Source organism: Mya arenaria, chromosome 6 (genome assembly GCF_026914265.1).
Source record: "Mya arenaria isolate MELC-2E11 chromosome 6, ASM2691426v1".
NCBI lineage: Eukaryota > Metazoa > Mollusca > Bivalvia > Myida > Myidae > Mya > Mya arenaria.
In genome coordinates this window covers 46,682,123-46,702,896 of record NC_069127.1, presented here as the reverse complement: position 1 = coordinate 46,702,896, position 20,774 = coordinate 46,682,123, and the positions used below count along the sequence as shown (strand labels likewise).

Below are 20,774 nucleotides of genomic sequence, written 5' to 3'. Positions count from 1 at the left end.
AACATATTTAAATTTACAAATAGACAAATATGCATGAAAAACAATGATATGACTGATATAAAAAATATAATTAAAAACTAAATAACGATTTTTAATGATTTTTAATATAAAATTATAGAAAATCTAAGGAAGTTTATTTGTTATAATTGTTAATTATTAATTGATCATTAAAGACATCAAAGAAAAATTGTCTTTGAACCATGCGTTCTTTGCAAGGCAAACTGTAAGTGTTGTGGGTGTGAAAAAGACATTCAAAAACGTGTGAATGAATAATTGTCTTTAATTTAATAATGTTATTTACAGTTGATTAAAGAAGATTTGAGTAATATAAACAACGTAAGTATATATATTAAATTGTTTCTAAAAGTGGGTACCATTTGTTTTAAACGTGTTGCTGTGTTACTGTTAAATTTTCGTGCATTGGATATTATAAACGCGTTGTTGTGCTACTTTTATTTTATTGTGTAATAAAATGGATTTTTATTGAAAATTATAATGTCTGATTCTGATTTGTGTATTGAGTGTGATAAGGTTGTGAGGCCACTGCAACATGCCATCACCTGCGATGTATGTGACCGTTGGCAGCATCGAGTCTGCGATACAGGTAGGTGCAAGTAATATGTTTTAAAGACACAAAAAATGTATAGAAATGTATAACACTTTCCCATAACTCATGTAATTTAGATTAAAATGCACGTACCGCCAAAGGTATATCAAAGCTGTTGTCATTGACACTGGTCTGACTTGTGATTCCCTAGTATAAAAGTTTTGCTATGTTTCTTTGTTATGTTAATTGTATCATAAACGGTAGTGTTTAAACATAATTCTGTATATCCATAGGACATACGCGATGTAGATACTCTTGTTCCTTTTGTGTTGTATGTACCAAGCAGCATGAACCTTGCGGTATATAACACTGATATCATTACCTTTTCATATTATACCTGAATAATGTTTGTTTTCTGGATATGAATTGCAAACAGGTGACAACTTGATAGTTCTACATATATTATACAACACATATGCATTTTAAAAAGAGTAAAACAATATATCCGTAATAAGAGTGAAATAATATTCTGTTCGACAACTTGATAGTTCTACATATATTCTACAACAAATATGCATTTTAAAAAGAGTAAAACAATATATCTGTAATATTAGAGTGAAATAATATTCTGTTTGAGGTGCGAAGAGATAATCGGTATTATTCGGTAAGTGTGAGAATTAGCGGTTGGGAAAGTCGGAACAAACCTTGTAGACGCTTGTAAACACAAAGTGTCACAATTCCAACGCCTGATACCTCTGTGGAATGTGACAATTCGCCATAATACCGTCTGTCTAAAAACACCTATTAAGCCAGTATGGTTTTGCATACGTATTCAGTATAAGATTAATAATAGTTTTTTTCATCCTTACCTAATTTGAATATAAATTACTGAATTTCATAAAAAATAAAATGTAACTTTCTTTCCATGTGTCTGTTTATTTATTATTAAATTGTAGTTATAAGAAGATGTATTGTATACTAGTTCTTATAAAATATCTGCTCTCTTCTGTTCATAGATCATTATCCATCAATATCCATCTTAAAAGGCTTTATACCATGGAACGTTTTTGACGTACATTTCAATAATACAATTTAATAATGATGTTTGATAACTGCAGGTGTTGCAGAAACTGATAGAAATAATGGAAGAGGCGCCGAAAGTCGAAGGTTTTGTGATGGATTTTGAAGCAGGTAAGGATATAGCAAAATGAAAAAATAACAATTCATCATGGTAAAATTGAATATCACATTATATATATATATCATACAATGTTTCCTTTCAGGTCTATGGCAGGCCCTCCGCTCCGTTTTCCCGGGTACCCAGCTGAAGGGATGCGCATTTCATTGGTGCCAGGCTGTTCTGCGCCACGTCCAGCACCTGGGGCTAAAGGCAACTTATGAGCGGAGAGAGGGAGCCCACCAGCTCATCAGGAAGCTGTTAGCCCTTCCATTTCTTCCGGGACAACACATAGAGCGCGCCTTCATCAAGCTTAAAGACCGGGCAGAGGGGAGTTCGGACCAGATGAAGGAACTCTTCACGTACGTTGAAGATCAGTGGATGGAGAGCTCCCTCTGGAGCACCATTGAGTGGTCTGTGTACCGACAGACGATACGAACCAACAATGACACCGAAGGTAAATACAAAACTGTTGTAAATATTTATTTATTATATTCCCCGTATCATTTCCGGTAATAGCATTCACTAAAAATAGAAAATCATGTATGTTTTAATTTTAATTGTGTTATGACTGTAATTTCAGGATGGCATCGCCGGTTGAACTTTTCTGCCGGTCGGTCAACCCTGCAGTTTTACGTTTTGCTGAGTTTGCTGCTGAGGGAATCCAAAATTGTGAATGTAACACATCAACTGGTGTCGGAGGCAGCCCTTGGCCGTCAGCGTCGAGAGCGCTACAGAGACATCGACGCCAGGATCATGGATGAGTGGGACTCATACGATTCCCATGAGGTCACCTGCGAAGAGTTCCTCAAAAATGTTGGTGCCATCTATGGCGGCCGATAGGTGTCAAGACTGATGTTAGACAATGGACATGTCATATTATTAGCAACATAGTTGTGTATAATATTTAAAGAATATTTTTAAAAAAAGGTTTAAACATTCCTTCTTCAATTCTATTTCGTTTTATAAAAATATCTCGTGAATAAATCTTTACATGTTTTCAAGTGTACAGATATTTTCTTTAAATCTATTTTTATCTATACCTTTGTATGCATGTATACATTATATTTAGTCAATTAAAATAAAAAAAATAAAAATAACATGTTGTTTACTTATATTTAGAAATAAAAAAATAAAATAAAATTAAGGGCCGAAACGTCTCGGTAATCAGGGGCCGAAACGTCTACGTGCTGGGGACGATTTGGTAAGGGGCCGAAAAGGTAACCGTTTGAGCTAGGGGCCGATTTGGTAAGGGGCCGATTTGTCTGGTAGCCTTTACGAAGAAGGTTAGTTAATTACCATTTCCGGTTGACGCTTGCGGCCATTGCACATAAATTAGCAGATTTAATTCCAAACAAAATGACGTCTGTAGAGAACAAAACCCCAAATAAACCGAAAGTAGAGAGTAAAGAGAGTAGCCCAGCAGTTAAGAATAACAAAGACGAAAGGGATTCGAAGGACGAAGTTGAAAATAACAATAGAAATAGGAATGATAATAGACAGGGTCGCGAAAATAGGTTTCAAAATCGTCGCGGGGGGCACGGAGGCAGAAACATGAACAGAAACTGGGGAAACAGAGGTGGCCACCAGGGGAGAGACTCAGGCGGTGGTGGACAGAATCAAAATTTCAATTTAAATCCGCCTCAAACAGACTTTACAGGGGAGATGAATGAGGGGCCAAAAGAACAAAAGAAATTCACTGGAAGATGCAGACTGTTTGTGGGTAACATAACCCCAGATACAACAGAAGAACAGTTTAAGGAGATGTTCACACCATTTGGGGAAGTCTCAGAACTCTTTGTGAATGCAGCAAGAGGATTTGGTTTCATCCGATTAGTGAGTTCAATGTTGTTTTATCAAAAAAGTAGCCACAATAATGCACGTTTCAGGAACTTTTTTAACATTTGGATATTCATTTTGTTCCCAAAACGCCACAAGTCAACTGAGCAGTATATTTTTCAACTATTACTCCACAATACTTAACATTTCACTGTTAAATTAAAACACAAAAGTTACGCTTTCACTGTTAAATTAAAACACAAAAGTTACGCTTGAATTATTTTAGCCAATACCTTTTACTTATTACACAAGTGTTTTATGAAACACAAATAATTAGTTTGATTTAGATCGACTTCTGTCAATAAAGCATCGCCATTTTGAAACCATCTAGCAGGTGCCCGTTATCTTTCCACTCAATATAATTAGCGCTGGGATCTGTCATTCTTGGCTAGGAAAACAACAAGTGGGTTAAGGACGCGTAGAGTCGCCAAATAAAAAATCGTCAAAGACTCTGAAGCGACTGTTTATATGGACTACCAAAAATGGGGCCGAAATTCAGCCCAATTCACATTTGCTTCAAGTACTTTTTTCCCAATATTGGACACAATATGCACAATTCATTTATTTTCAACAGTTTAGATGTAAACCTAGAACTGACATTTAAAAATGCCAACCAATTCTCATTTTTAAATCTAAAGATCACTGTTCATGTCACTAACACTCGGAAGAGGACAGTGCTCCAGCTAGCCTGTTTTTTAGGGCTGCCTGTGCCCCTTTTCTTACCACCCTGCCCCCTTTTTGAGTAGTGCCCTTTTGACAAATGCTCTATTAGCGCCAACTATCCTGGTAGTGCCCTTTTTACTATTGAAATCATAATTGAGACAAAGTACGTAATACTTTAGATAATAGTGTTCCCGCTAGGTGTCACAATGCTGCCCCATTGACTGCTTAAATTGTGCCGTACTGCCAGGGCTTCCATTAAAAAATTGAAACTGCAGACAATGCGAATGTCCGTCGGACAGTCGGACATGTCCGGTATATTTCCATTTTGACCGACGAAACTTTTGTTTTGGTCGGTCACAATGTCCGGTGAAAAATTACAGTCAGCACCGTTAAATTTTCGGAAAATTTACTTTCAGTTTCTAAATAAATGTTCAGAGTTATTTTTATTAACTATTATATCATGATTATTCAGCATGTTAATTCGTGTATCACTATTTGTAAACCCCGTTTTGCACTTGTTTCCATAAAAGCCGAAAATACACGTAAGGTTCCCATTTCAGCTCGCACTAAGATACTTTTTAATAGACGGAATTTTACGGAAATGTTCGGAAATTACAAAATTCTGTATGTATTTATTTCGGCCAATTGGTTCCCGGCAATCGTGTTAATTTAAATATGACGATGAATATACCGAGCTGATACTCTTTCCGCTCTGTTAAACATTGCCAATAACAAGAACTTTACTTTCGTTTTTTCATAAATGTTGTGTCTGAGTTTGACTTGTAGTACAATTTGTTATATTTTATAACCGTACTGTATCTTTAATTTAAAGATGAATTAAAATAGCAAGATCTAGCTGCTCCATTGGTAGACAAACCGGATATGAGTTTTTTGGGGAGGCAAGGAAGGAAAAAAAATATTATGACTCAAGATCCGAAATATTGATTTTTTTTGCCCTGATGTTTGGCTCCTTTTTTGTAATTTATAATAGTAGGACACATCTAACCAAGAATATCTAAACCTGTTATAATGGGGAATTACAAAACTTAAATAAGAGGCTTAAAATCAAGGTTTAGGCTGATGTAACTGAATACTGTTTGTAACATTGCGACAGGTAAATATTTGGTGCGACAGGTAAACTTTCAGTGTTTACCTGTCGCAATGTCCTGTGAAGAAAAAAAAGTTTTCGCGTTGTCTGAAACTGGAAGTATGAACTTCCTGCCATCAATTTTGGAAGTTTTTCGCTGAAATGTGCAAGTTAAAGTCTCTGGAATACAATATCTTTTTCCACTATTTTTCAACTAGAATGTTAAATATCAAGTATTTTGCAATTTTAACTTGCCAAATTCAAAGACTTGTTTTATAGTAATTCATATTACTTAAAGACTGATTGAAATTGTGACCATTAAATTAAAATTGACACAAGGTTTTGATATTTTGAACTTCCCAAGCTTTTTACTTTGGAAGTAAATCCAAGGAATCGAATTTGGAAGCTTAAACCCATTTCTAGACAGTAACATAACTTCCAAACTTCCTTTAAGGCAAAATGTGCTAAAATTTTCGGCGAAGTCAATATCGCTTTGATGATACAAATGGGCGAAGTCTGGGAATTTTAGGCGACCACTTCGCCCAAGTGGCCCCCTCGCGAGAGCCCTGAACTCCTTCATCAAGTTAATCAAAATCCCATTCAACACCATTTTATACATGCAGTGTGCGAAATTAACCTTTTTTACCTGGTAGCCAATGGGGCTACAGACTTTGAGATTTCTGTAGCCCAAACCAGATTTCCATAGCCCACCGGTTAACAGAAAAACGCATCTTGAGTACCTTATATGGTTAAAAACAAGGAATGATATGACAACTGTACAATATCTTATTATATTTTGTATAAAATGCAAGTATAGTGGTTGTGTGGTCCTGTATTGCCAGGGGGCAGGGGGGCTGGTGGTGCTTCGATGGGGGTGGGGGGGGGGGCTGGTTCTGTCAAGGCAGTTGGATTGTTGATGAAGGGGGAGGATGGAAGTCCTGTCAACATGTGCTGCTTGTGGCATTAGTGACGGGATTTTACAAACATCTATTTCATAATTTTCGGTGACTAAATAATCCAAGTTTATTTAAAAAAAACAAACACAACAAAAACAACATCCAAACTTTAATATCTCACTAAAAAAAAAAAGTATTGACAGTCCGAAATATGATTTCCGTCAAAATAATTATTTTCAAGCAGTATATAGCGTATAATTGCTTGACAAGGGAGATTACTGCAACAGAAAATATCCATAACAATGAGAGATTATCCGGAAGTCTGTCAACGGTGTCGAGGTAAACATTTACCCGACATTTTTTTATGCCCCCACAAAGTGGCGGCATATAGGGTTGCCCTTGTCCGTACGTACGTCTGTCTGTCTGTACGTCCCGAAGATTGTTTCCAATCTAATTCTTGAAAACTGTTTGTCCAATCCTCACCAAACTTTAAACACATGTTTGTGACCATAATATCTTGATCAAGTTCGATAGTCATGGAAATCGCTTTAGTCATTTAGGAGTTACAGCCCTTTTTTGCCAAAAATACTTCAAAAATATATGTTTCCAATCTAATTCTTGAAAAGTATGTGTCCAATCCTCACCAAACTTTACATACATGATTGTGACCATAATATCTTGATCATGTTCGATAGCCATGGAAATCACTTTTGTCATTTAGGAGTTACGGCCCTTTATTTGAAAAAAAAAAAACTTGAGATTATCCTGAATAATCATTATGGCTTATTTTCTGTGACAAAAAATCGAAGTGGGGGCATCCGTGTCCTATGGACACATTTCTAGTTTAACCAACAAGCCCGATGATTTCATCGCCAGTCGGGCTACCTTAAAAGATTTTTTCGTAGCCTGGGTCAATTTTTCATCGCCACGGGCGATCGGGCTACCGTTAATTTCGCACACTGTACATGCATTGAAATGAATAAACACCTTTTATCGGCTTCAGATCAAACAGTCACACAATAACAGTCACATTGTGTGACGTCACATAACTCTCAGTTATACCCATGAGGATCTCATGGAGAGCATGGATATTTCTATGCAGGATTAATATGTCTGGGTGGTGTTTTTGATTGTAACTTAAGTATTGCATTTCTAACTTTAATTCATCATACAGTGTTAGAATTAACTTTTTTAGGTAACCTGAAGAAATAACTTGCCCCTTCAAAGTGTAAGTTGCCCCCAAGTCGCGAAGCGACTTGGTGCACCTCGCGTAGCGAGGTGCCCTTTACGGCCGGGCGTCTGGGGGCCGTTCTAGGCCCCCTGAAGCTGACGACAATTTGATGCAAAATCCTGCATTATGGCACTCTCCTGGCACCAAAAAAGGCCTTCACAAAAACCCACTGTTTTGCTTGAAAATTTTCATTTTATCTACATGTGTACATTGTAATATTTTTTGTTAATCATATTATGATTTTATTAGGCTTAAGTGCTCATGTATGGGACCTGCTTTTCAAAAGTTCATTCCATGCTACTGAGTGTATGCTAAATACATGTTTAAGATAGTTGTAGCTGAAAAGAATCTATGAGCCATCAATCTATAGATTACTAATATGGAGTCCGAGACTATTTGCAAACAGTTTTACATCTATGGTATTGAAACTATTCCAGTATCAGGACAGTCAATGACTATTACAAAACAAAATAAACAACCAATTTTACTGTGTTTCATTTGTATTATCAATAATCATGAAAAGATTGTATCACTATCAGCATCATTCATTGAACAAATTGTAAAATTCAGTAAATGCATCTCTTGCACATTTTTTTCTCTCTGGCAAACACAGTTTTGGTTCTTTCAAATCATCCCATACATTATTTTCATCATAATAATCATCATCACTCTCATAGTCTTCATCTTCGAACTCACTTTGACTCACTTCATCACTGACATTAACCTGGATACCTATTTCAACAGATTCTTTACATTCATTAATTTCACACTGCACTGATTTTTCATTGCATTCAGAACTTTAAGAGCAACTACATTTCAAGAGCAAATACACTAAATGTCCTCGAACCCAAGATAAATGGACCTACAGTTTCATTGCCATAAACTTTACACGTGTTGCATGTCATCTGATTCTTTGCACAATCGTATCGTAGCCATGTGAACTCCTTGAGCCAGTTTGATTTAAATTCACGCTTCCTCCCCGTAGCTTCATATTCTTTTTTCCTTTCATTTTTTTCGGTTTCTGTTTTCCGTTTTTTGCAATCCGGTATCCTTTCGTAAATAAAGGATAGTTGTCGCCATTTTGCATATTTCAACAATGATACTAAGCTGGTTCCCGTCTGACTACTACGCTATACTACATAGAAGACAAGCGGGAACCAGTTTACAAGGATACGCAAATTTGTATCGCTATATGCTTTCACGACCAATCAAATTTAGTTTAACAAACGTGATTCAGAGTTTCGTTTCAAAGTATAAACATCGGCGATTTTTTTAACTTGCCCGGCGGACAAGTTGCTGTCAAAAGTAACTTGCCCGACCGTATTTTAACTTTGTCGGGCAAGCGGGCAGGCGGCTATTCATTGAATGTGTTGACTTTTACGACTATTGCTTCATAAAGTCTATATTAAAAGTGTGGTACAAGTTTCAAAGTTTATTGGCGGATCGTTTTACAAACATGTCATGTTTGTGTTTTCTTAATGTCTTGATTGCCCTTGTTGTTTCTTTAATCCTCCATTAAATATATCACACATCCTTTTCAACAGGCAATAAATCGTTTAGGATGGGTAGTAACTAACTTAACTTATCACAGTGATGTATACGGTTAGGTAATCTAGCCAGGCATTGTAACGATAAAGATCAAAAATTTTGGTCTGTGAGACTTAGTAACTGTAAAAGTTACAATCGATGTCCTTTGGGTGTCCGAAAAAATTAGTTACGTAAAATAAATTATTTTGAAAATAATAATGGATGTCCAAATTTTTAGATTGTCTGAACTCTAAGGTGAATTACAGGTAGTTTGTGCTTGTGTGGCAGGTATATTTCAATTCTTGAAATATATTTTCTTGTCAGATACAAATGTGTCAGATACTGACTTTCGGATTGATATGTCAGAATTAAGTGTGCAATTTTGGCAATAAAACCTGCATGTTACTTGTTCTTCAAACCTGAACCCCCCAGGTCCTCTTGACAGTATTGTGGTTTCCTTGGCTGATGGCTTGTATGGTAAATTTGCTGTCCCACTCTTCATGTAATTATGTTACAGGGAGGTTAGCATTCTACAGAGGGTGATTGAAAGCAAAAGGGTGCATAAAGAAAAATAAAACCGTTCCTGGATAGCAGAGTGGTATACCATAACTTGATAAGTTGAAATCTAACCATCATTGTCAAAGTATTTAACCAGACAAATAAAGAATGTTGTCTTTGAAGCATGGAACATGTTTAAAAACTACTGATAAACCTGAAAATTGATGACTTTTATTTTTGTTACTTTCTGAGTCAACAGTTACTGAAATCAATATATCAAAAAAAAAATTAAAAAAATATTCCGACCTACCTACCCTATTTTTTTTGGCAGTGTTACCTGAAACGCACCTATTTTTTTATTTGGCCTAATGGAAGCCCTGGTACTGCCCTTCCATCTTCTCATGTGCCTTGTCCGTGTCATATGACCTCTAATTGTGTATTTGTGTATTGAGCACCTGTGTATTCATAATCAGTCATCTTCTAATCCGATAATTAGAAAGAGCCAAAAAGTGAAACATCGCCAGGAGGCGGAGCTATTGAATGTCAGCTAATCAGAATATACATTGAGAACTCGTTCATTCAATTATGAAAGTTCCTAAAATGCAGTGTTCGAAATTCGCGGTAGCCTGATAGCCCGAGGCTACCAAATTTCAGCTGTGGCTACCGATTTTCCACAGAATCTAGCCCGACCGGGCTACTGTTTTTAGCTCTACTGGCCAAAGGCCAGAAGAGCTTATGCGATGGTAATGTGTACGTAGTATGTGCATCCGTGCGGTCGTGCGTTCGTGCGTCTGTAAACAATTGCTTGTGAACACGATACAGTCTTCAGTTTTGATTGTATCTCGATGAAACTTGTACAGTATTTAGATATCCATTAGAGCTGGGTTCCTTTCGAAAACCAGCCAGATCCGCCCATGCATGCCTAGATTATGGCCCTTGATAGTATAAAAAAATGCTATTGTGTAAACAATTGGTTGTAAACAATTGGTTGTGAACACGATACAGTCTTCAGTTTTTATTGTATCTCAATGAAACTTGTACAGTATCTAGATATCCATTAGAGCTCGGTTCCTTTCGAAAACCAGCCAGATCCACCCTTGAATGCCTAGATTATGGGCCATGAAAGTTTTAAAGAAATGCTCTCTATTTTTAGCCAGGTCTGCATGAGCGAATTCTATTTTTAGCCAAGTTTACATGTACATGTAAATTCAAGTCTAGAGTTAAGGGAGACAATTTGCAAGTCTAGGATTTTGAGAGACAATTTGCTTTTTGCTTCTGCAGCTGATTTTGTGAATTACTCTGCCTTGTTCTTGTTAAAAGCCCAAAGGCCATTTTTTAGCTTTAAGTTCTGTAGTTTGCGCCTTCATCTTAACAAAATTGGTTGTGAATGTTTAAGTTATGCACCTGGTGTCATTACTGGCCACACCCAGGGTTCACAGGTTTGGTAAACATAAATCTGGAAAGGTTTGAAAATCTTTTTGTGTGTTTGTGCATCCACTCAGCACAATTGATTGTGAATGTTTGTTCAAATTGATCAATGTTGTCCTAGGATGCCCTTGACTTTGACCTTTTGATTAACTTTTTTTAACTTTTAAAACTACAGAAATTTTTACTATGAGTACAGTTTTGAAAGCATTTTTTTTTTGTCAGATGACTTTTACTTGGCACATATTAAAATAGTTCATGGAACTAATCTGCTTACAATACTTTCTGGGCTCAGATGTTGAACGTGCTACATTTTCAGGTAAGCCAAACACAAAACATAAACCATATGTCTGTTGCCTTTTACCCATACATACATGCTCTGGATTGATATGACCACAAAAGCCATGCCAGTAGAGCATAGGCCCTTTTGGGCCTCTTGTTTCCTTATGTGATTTAAAAAAAACACCTGCCAGTTAAACACGTTACGCATCGTGTTTTTTATACGCAAAGCCTTATTATTCAAGAATGCATCCTTCGAGGTGACTGACAACAACGAAGTCGGTTTCGCCGAAATTTACGATGATAAAAAAGCTAATTGCTCTGCTATTTAGGGATCAAGCCATGTGCTCAATGTTTGTTTATTTAATCAATGAATATAAACACATGTCAAAATGAATTAACGCCCGAAGTGACAAGTAATTATCGATCAGTTTCTAACCAGTAACTGTGTCTATTAGCAGCAGTCAAACTCTTATGACGTCATTAACTCCGCCCATTATGTAAATTAACGGATAAAGTCGGCAGTTTTCGACAACAACGATGGCTATGAAAATCAACAATGCTAAAATAGCAATAGCAACATTGATATTTTATAATTTCATTTAAATATATTTTATTTATTTAATAGCTGAAATAGAAAGAAAGATATTTAAGTTTTTAATGCGAACAGAACATAATCATTCTACAAAAGTTGTCTTAAATGCGGAGGAAACAGGTGCCCGCTTACTTCCTGACAAATTTAATCAAAGTGAAGGGAGAACTGTCGGATATAGTTAACTCGTTGTCTGTGTACAGTACAGTAAGGTTCTTTTTTACACCTTTGAATAGCTTTGCCCTTAATTTTTAAAGAACAATTATAGGATATTGGCAATCTATATTTTTGCTGAAACTCGCTGGTGCATATCGGATTTGACAAGGATGCATTGTATAACAGAACTTATAGTACATGCATAACTCTTTCCATTAAATAAATGATATGTTCAGAAAATATTTTTCTCTTTTTTCTCGTATTACCTTTTCGAAAACTTTATTAGTTACTGAACTTTTGATGACTACACTTATATATGTATGACTATAATTTATTATTGACACATAGTTCAGATTGGGGAGCATTTATTGAAACTGTATGAGCGTGCTTGATTAGATGATCAGAATCGTTGTGGAATCGTATTCAAACTTTCAAAAATTATTCCAAACGAGTGTTACTTTGAAGTGTTTAAATTTGGGCTAGTGAAATTGGTTTCGGGCTAGTAAAATTTCCTATCTGGTAGCCCGAATGGGCTAGTGGATTCAAAGCCAAATTTCGTACACTGAAAATGAGATAGAAAATGCGAAGGGATGGTGAAAAATGTTGTCAAGCACTATTAAACCTTTTAAAATAATTGTTAATTGTATTGTACAGACGAGACATGCCATTTTAAACATTGTTGATTTGAAGCAGACTGTCACTGCAGATTTGTAAACATAAGAAAGGTGGAGCTAACACAATCAAATACATCACTTTTTAGTAAATGTTTTGAAAGTTTATTTGTAAAATATTCATGATGAAAATTTCCTTGTAACCCACAAAAAATATCAGGGCTTTTTCTATAGTACCCACGGGTCCGACTATTGGACCCATTCCCAAAGCAAAATATAAGAGTTTAGATATTTTTCCCAATCTTCAGAAAAAAATCCCAATCCAAAAAAAAAAAAATTTTTTTTTTTTTAGAAATTGTATTCACCTGTACTGGTTCATTTTCAGCATCCTAATAAATTATGTTATGTGAATTTTTTTTGGTAATTGAACTCAGAAATCATTGATTTTCATCACTTTCAGAGATCTGAAATATGAAATATTTTCTGTCATGATTTATTGCAATAGATATTTACACCCCAAGGATTGATATTTCAGCCATTGTGGGTCTTTTGAAGGGAAAATAAACTAATATTAAATCATTTCCTAATTCGCAGGAGACTAGACAGCTTTTTCTTTTAACTGTAAAATTTCCCTATTTCGGCATTTTCACGACGCAATATTTCCAAAAATGTCTATGGTCTTTTTTTCCAAAATGGGCAGAAAAAGCATGATGCAGCATTTACCTTTTATGTCTACGATGATGTCAAAATTCGCTGAAACCGCCATTTTGTCAGAACGAATTTTGGAGTTATTTTATCAATGTTCTATGTTTTATAAGTATTTTTTTAAGCAAGGGCAGTGATTTTTATTGTCAATAGTCATTTTATTAAAAAACATCAGCGTATTAAACATTATTTTACCAAGGACAATTATATAACAGCCAGGCTGAATGTAACTTTCATACCCAATCCCGATCATACCAAACTAAGATTTGTCCCCTACATATTTGTTTTTGTATAATTGCCATTATAATTGCTTCAAATGTTTAACTGTCTTGTGTTTTCTTCATTTTACATGATTTTAGGAGAAAAATGTGACATTGCACTAAAGAAGACTCCAGACAAGTACAATCATACTACCAGACAAAAAGACAAATTTTAATTTTGACATTCAAACACACCCTTACGAATTTTGAGAAAAAACAACATTTTGTTCAAGTCTCGAAATCATGGAAAATGATTTAAATTGAGTATAAAAACAAAAAAAATTCTAGGGGGAGACCCTTCAACCAACCCCATTCGCCCCTACGCGACTCATGCAGCTTGCTCTTTTCAAAACTCCACCCTGTCCTTTTTTAAATCCTGGCTGGAGCACTGGAGGAGTTGGCATTATTCAGAGATATATATATATATATAGATCTTTATACACATGTACAGGTTTTTTTGCTTTGTTTGAAATAAATCTTGGGGTAATTAACAATTTTAGGCAATTTATCACTTTTTTTACAATTCCAAGGGCCCTGACACAATTCTCAAAAAGTTGGAAAAACTAGAGTATGAAAGTGCTTTTTTGTGGCTGTTTGTAAAACTGGCATTTTGTCATATATCATTAAATGTTCTTGCAATTAAAAAAAAATCAACGACAAGACTCAAAGTTTATTGTCCGTCTTATTTATTCTTTGTATTTTTTAGGACTACAGAATAAATGCAGAAAAGGCCAAAATTGAACTAGATGGACAGATGAGGAATAATCGTGTCCTCAGAGTTAGATTTGCTACACATGGTGCAGCTCTCAAGATTTTCAACCTATCTCCATTCGTGTCAAATGAACTTCTTGAGAAGGCGTTTTCACAGTTTGGTGAAGTTGAGCGTGCAGTAGTGTTTGTGGATGACAGGGGCAAGTCCTTGTGCGAGGGATTGGTAGAGTTTGCAAGGAAGCCAGGAGCTCAGGCAGCATTCAAGCGAATAAATGAGGGTGTCTTCTTGCTCTCATCGTATGTTCTTAGCTTTCATAATATTATTAGGATTATTTTCATAATAGTTCATGTATATTCTCTTGATAAAATTATGTATATAAGTATTTTATTCAATCTTACAGTTATGCTTTTTCCTTGGAGACAATATTTTTTAATTGGTGGACATACATTTTTTAAACAGATTCCCAAGACCAGTCAGAGTTGAGATGCTTGAACAGCGAGATGAAGATGATGGTCTGACAGAAAAATTTGTGCAGCGGAATGATGGCTTCCGGCAGGATCGGGAAAAAGAGCCCAGGTTTGCACCTCCTGGAGCATTCGAATATGAGTTTGGGCTGAAACATCGAGAGATTGACAATATGGAACGTGAGAGGATTGAGATGGTGAAGAAAGACATGGAGCAAGAGCGTCACAGGCTTGCTGAGGAGATGGAGACAGCGGTCTTTGACTTTCAGGCGGAACAAATTAGACAAGGTAGGTAGAGCAAGTTCTTGAGTTTTTCACTTTGCAGTATTATAACATGGCATTTAAAGCAGCCCACCCTGCTATTTTGGGTTGCCCCTTTGTAACCTGCTGTGTTAGAGGTCCCCAAAATTCTTGCCTACAGTACTATAACTTATCCAGAAAAAAGTAAGATCTCTGTTGTAGGTTAAGCAATACTCTTATTTATTTTTTTCAAAGAATTGCTACCTGTTTTTCCCAGGATCAAACTGTTCAGGTTAAGAGTAACTAAAGTAAATAAACCTTACAGGTTAACTATTTTAAGGCAGACAGCATAGTTATGACCATTGAAATAAACTTTGTGTCTTTCTGTATTTTCACAATAGAATTAATGTACATTTACTTGTACTGTGAAATCATTAATGTTCGTGTGCATGAAATTTCGTGGTTTGCCGAAAAAAAACCAATTTCGTGGGTACTTGAATTCGTGGATTTTCATTTTTGAAAAAAAATCAAAAAAATCGAAGATGCGATCGTCCTAGATCGTCTGCATAATATCCACGCGCTGACCCGTGATTTCGTTCTTCTACGTCACTCGGTTTATGACACTTGCTAATGTGGTACGACATGCCAATTAGTGCATATACCCATGTCACTTATCGATTTAATTGGGAATAAAGGTAATAAAAGAAGATGTACCCTGATCATAAATACAGATAAAGAATGCCATTGAATGCCAATTAAGAATTTTGCAAACTGTGAAAACATCGAAAAGGTGCGTATATTGTCTCGTTCGGTGCTTAGTAACCTTCAATATTCTAATAATCGATTAATTATTTCATTGAATAAAAAAATCGAGTATGGACACTCATCACGCACATCTTGTAAACTTGGAGATTTTCATTAACAGCACACGTTTAAACACGTGCTTATAACTGTCATTTGCTGCATAAAACACATTTAATTGATTTGGTTCATTATTTGTTAAAGGCAGTTATAATATATTAACAGAATAATGATCGTAAGTTATACAGTGAGACAGGTTTTAACACTGTATACTGCGACCTCTGTAAAGAATATACTAGAGTATGTACGTAACAAGGCAATTGAAAAAGTGAATAAATGGTTTGTATTTCGTGGGATCTTGAATTCGTGGATCACCCAACCCATGAAAACCACGAACATTAATGCCCCACGAACATTAATGATTTGACAGTATATGATAAAAGTCCAGCTTTGTCTTGAGGCTTTCTAGGTTGATGTTTTAATACTTTGGTGAAAGTTTCCAGTATATATCAGATTCCTGGTTTTTGAAAGGCTCTTAGGGACATTTATCCAACTTGTGTAAATCTGATGTAAGGTACCCCTTTTTAGCTCGACTATTCGAAGAATAAGGAGAGCTATACTACTCACCCTGGCGTCGGCGGTGGCGTCGGCATTGTCGTCACACCTTGGTTAAGGTTTTGCATGTAAGCACCTTTAAGTCATTATCTCAGTAAATACATCAGTTATTGCATTGAAACTTTGGATATATATATTCCCAACTATCTTACATAGTAAATTAATGAAGTTAGATAACAATTATTTGAATATAATGCAAATAATAGGCCTTTATTATTTGACTTAGAAATTCTGGTTAAGGTTTTGCGTGTAAGCACACATAGGTTAATATCTCAGCAACTACTTGAGGTATTGCATTGATACTTGATACAATGGTACTCAACCATCCAACCTACTAAATTAACCAAGTTAGATAACTCTAGTTTGCATTTAATGCAAATAATTGCCCTTTATTATTCGACTTAGAAATTCTGGTTAAGGTTTTGCGTGTAAGCACACATAGGTTAATATCTCAGCAACTACTTAACCCTTTAGCGCATGTATACGAGATAGGCCGACATAGCTCATTACCAGATGTATACGCATTTGGCCGACCGTATCCATTACTGGATGTAAACGCATGGCCCGCATATTTCAATAGGGTCATTTCAATATTTCAATTTTGCATCTTTCTTTTTGTAAACAATATCCCGGATGTTTATAAAATTAAAGTTTAACCTTTTGTGTATTGATTTTCCCTTGAAAATATCGTCTGCTAAATTGAGAAGGTGTTTATACTCCCAATCGCAGGTGTGATATCCCATTGTGACGTAATTAGACCACGAGCTAAGTACTGTATGGAATTTCCCCCAAATTCATTGATGCGTAAATCATTAAATATATTACGTCAGTTCATTTTACCATTGAAATCAATTGAGATTATATTTACTTAAAGGTAATATTTTGTTTACAAACAAAAGAAACAATTAGTAAATGAGAAAATGATGGGTAAATTTTCTGTGAAGCTTATATAATGTCCATCATAGTTTTGGCTGTAAAATAGGTCATGTGCAAGCGTTTTGTTTGATCTAGATCTTTTTATTCATACCGGAAAATCATTTATCGGCTTTCTTTTTTTGTAAACAATTTTATGAGGGGGTAATAAAGTTAAACAGACACCTTGGACTGGATCTCTCAGCTGGATGACACCGGATATTCCTGACATATTTCTGTGTACTAATACACAAGAACATAAATTGTCCGCTTTTTAATCCAGATGGGTCTTTTTTATGATAGGGGTAATAAAAATTAGATCGATCCCAGCATTTTATTACCCTTTGATTTAATGCAATTATGACATTTCAAAGAAATGTTACAAATCCATCTTGAAAATACATTCACAGCTGAAATAAAATAATTTAATATTTCATCATTGACACCATTTATTAGATAATTTAATTATCTATAAAAAATGAATTCACATAAAAAAGATTTGGACACAATTATTTGGAGTAACATTGATTTTAACCCTTTAGCGCATGTATACGAGATAGGCCGACTTAGCTCATTACCAGATGTATACGCATTTGGCCGACCGTATCCATTACTGGATGTAAACGCATGGCCCGCATATTTCAATAGGGTCATTTCAATATTTCAATTTTGCATCTTTCTTTTTGTAAACAATATCCCGGATGTTTATAAAATTAAAGTTTAACCTTTTGTGTATTGATTTTCCCTTGAAAATATCGTCTGCTAAATTGAGAAGGTGTTTATACTCCCAATCGCAGGTGTGATATCCCATTGTGACGTAATAAGACCACGAGCTAAGTACTGTATGGAATTTCCCCCAAATTCATTGATGCGTAAATCATTAAATATATTACGTCAGTTCAGTTTACCATTAAAATCAATTGAGATTATATTTACTTAAAGGTAATATTTTGTTTACAAACAAAAGAAACAATAAGTAAATGAGAAAATGATGGGTAAATTTTCTGAGAAGCTTATATAATGTCCATCATAGTTTTGGCTGTAAAATAGGTCATGTGCAAGCGTTTTGTTTGATCTAGATCTTTTTATTCATACCGGAAAATCATTTATCGGCTTTCTTTTTTTGTAAACAATTTTATGAGGGGGTAATAAAGTTAAACAGACACCTTGGACTGGATCTCTCAGCTGGATGACACCGGATATTCCTGACATATTTCTGTGTATTAATACACAAGAACATAAATTGTCGGCTTTTTAATCCAGATGGGTCTTTTTTATGATAGGGGTAATAAAAATTAGATCGATCCCAGCATTTTATTACCCTTTGATTTAATGCAATTATGACATTTCAAAGAAATGTTACAAATCCATCTTGAAAATACATTCACAGCTGAAATAAAATAATTTAATATTTCATCATTGACACCATTTATTAGATAATTTAATTATCTATAAAAAATAAATTCACATAAAAAAGATTTGGACACAATTATTTGGAGTAACATTGATTTTAAGGTCATACTGCTGTATTCATTTTCTCATTTTCAAATATCCAGAAAAGTACCTATGCAGATAAGGACTGCTTGTCAGTAAGATGGCTATTGACTGGGAGGTGTAATCTGGCCACTTGTCTATGTGCTAAAGGGTTAAGGTATTGCATTGAGACTTTATATACATTGGTAGTTAACCATCCAACGTACTTAATTAGCCAAGTTAGATAACTCTGGTTTGCATTTAATGCAAAATAATTGCCCTTTATTATTCGACTTAGAAATTCTGGTTAAGGTTTTGCATGTAACCACATTTAAGTCAATATCTCAGCAAATATATCATGTATTGCATTGAAACATTAGATATGTATTCCCAGATAACACTTTGGTGAATATAATGCAAATTATGGGCCTTTATTATTTGACTTAGAAATTCTGGTTAAGGTTTTGCATGTAAGCACACATAGGTTAATATCTCAGCAATTACTTGATGGATTGCATTGAGACTTTATACAATGGTACTCAACCATCTGCTTAAATAACCAAGTAAGATAACTCCAGTTTGCATTAAATTAAAATAATGGCCCCTTTTTTATTTGACATAGAAATTCTGATTAAGGTTTTGCATGTAACCACTTTTAAGTCAATACCTCAGCGAATACATCATGCATTGCATTGAAACTTTACACACAGGCTCCCATCTATTTAACCTTCTTATTAAATCAAGTAAGATAACTCTATCTTTTATCATATATAATTTTTTGCCCCTTTATTATGCGACTTAGAAATTCTGGTTAAGGTCTTGCATGTTAGCACACATAGGATAATATCTCAGCAACTATTTGATGTATTGCATTGAGACTTTATACAATGGTATTCAACCACCCAACTTAATTGAATAACCAAGTTAGATCACTGCATTTTGCAAATAATGGCCCTTTATTATTAGACTTAGAAACTCTCGTTAATATTTTGCATGGAACCACATTTATGTTTATATCTCAGCACACCATGTATTGCATTGAAATCTAATCTAACAGTGATCCATGCATGTTTCGCCAAAACTTTTCAATCATTACATTGAAAAGCGGCGGAATAGTCGAGCACGCTGTCTCTGTGACAGCTCTTGTTGATTCCAATTGTTACAACAGACATATATGTGAGATTATCTGTTTGATGATATGCCGGATTAATCATAACTACTCTGCCATCTCTGGCAAGCAACCTAGCACAATTAATGACGTTCAAAAATCTTACGAAATCAGGGGAATTGATTTTTGCGACATTCATGATTGAATGAATGCTTTAGGGTAAAAAAATGTATAAACAACAGAACACAATTGGCAAAAAAAACATTCTTGAAACTGACTTAACAAGCAATAAAATGAAAGGTCCTTTGGAGTGATAGGTAATCTCAAAATAACCCATTACTAACTCTTAACACAGCAGTTCTGAAACTTTCTAATCCTTATTTCTGGTTCATAGACACAGTGTGATAGGACTTTTCATTGCAATTTGTGTTTCATCACACACTTGGAAAGAGAAATATAACATGGCTGACGGATTTCCTGAATCACTTTGATAATATTTTTCAATAGCGATTTGACAATGGTGTCTAAGACTCAAAAAACATAATTTTCAAGAGCTTCTGCGGGCTTATGACCGCTTGGGTCCCCAATCAGGGTGTTGCATTGCACACACCAAGGCCCCCAGGACTTTTTTCAGGTTTTGTCCATGTGATCTTGATATCCTTATCATATTAAATTCATCATAGTTTACTTCATCATTTTGTGTTAGTTTAAAGACAATGAGTATGTATGGTTGCATGGCCCATGAATGGGAATGTGTATTTTGTTTGCAGACCTGATGAGACAGCAGGAGGAGCTGAAGAGGCTGGATGAAATGAAGAATGAACATGTGAGGCGACGTCAGGAACAAGAGGCCAGGTGAGTACAACTACCTGCCCTTTACAAGCTTCAAGTTCTGGGATTACTTGTCAAGAATAAGCCTAGTTGAGTTCATAATCCTTTCATTGGCCAAATGGAAT

The 20,774-nt window shown here is 35.2% G+C and overlaps 2 protein-coding genes across 3 annotated transcripts in view; both read left to right on the top strand.

The window, feature by feature from the left end:
- The first annotated feature begins 550 nt into the window (after nucleotides 1–550).
- On the top strand, nucleotides 551–2,567 carry LOC128237841 (uncharacterized). Its single transcript, XM_052953420.1, has 4 exons — nucleotides 551–604; nucleotides 1,666–1,738; nucleotides 1,831–2,181; nucleotides 2,308–2,567. Exons 1-4 carry the CDS (start codon nucleotides 551–553, stop codon nucleotides 2,565–2,567), a joined length of 738 nt encoding a protein of 245 aa, XP_052809380.1.
- A 464-nt stretch (nucleotides 2,568–3,031) lies between these two features.
- The window catches only part of LOC128237164 (paraspeckle component 1-like), a 35,635-nt gene continuing 17,892 nt past the window's right edge, over nucleotides 3,032–20,774 (top strand). For both annotated transcript variants that reach the window (XM_052952454.1, XM_052952453.1), the window contains exons 1-4: nucleotides 3,032–3,560; nucleotides 14,200–14,501; nucleotides 14,665–14,957; nucleotides 20,589–20,673. In XM_052952454.1, coding sequence (XP_052808414.1) covers nucleotides 3,084–3,560; nucleotides 14,200–14,501; nucleotides 14,665–14,957; nucleotides 20,589–20,673 — 1,157 coding nt within the window. In that variant the 5' untranslated portion in view covers nucleotides 3,032–3,083. The remainder of the gene's footprint in view (nucleotides 3,561–14,199; nucleotides 14,502–14,664; nucleotides 14,958–20,588; nucleotides 20,674–20,774) is intronic.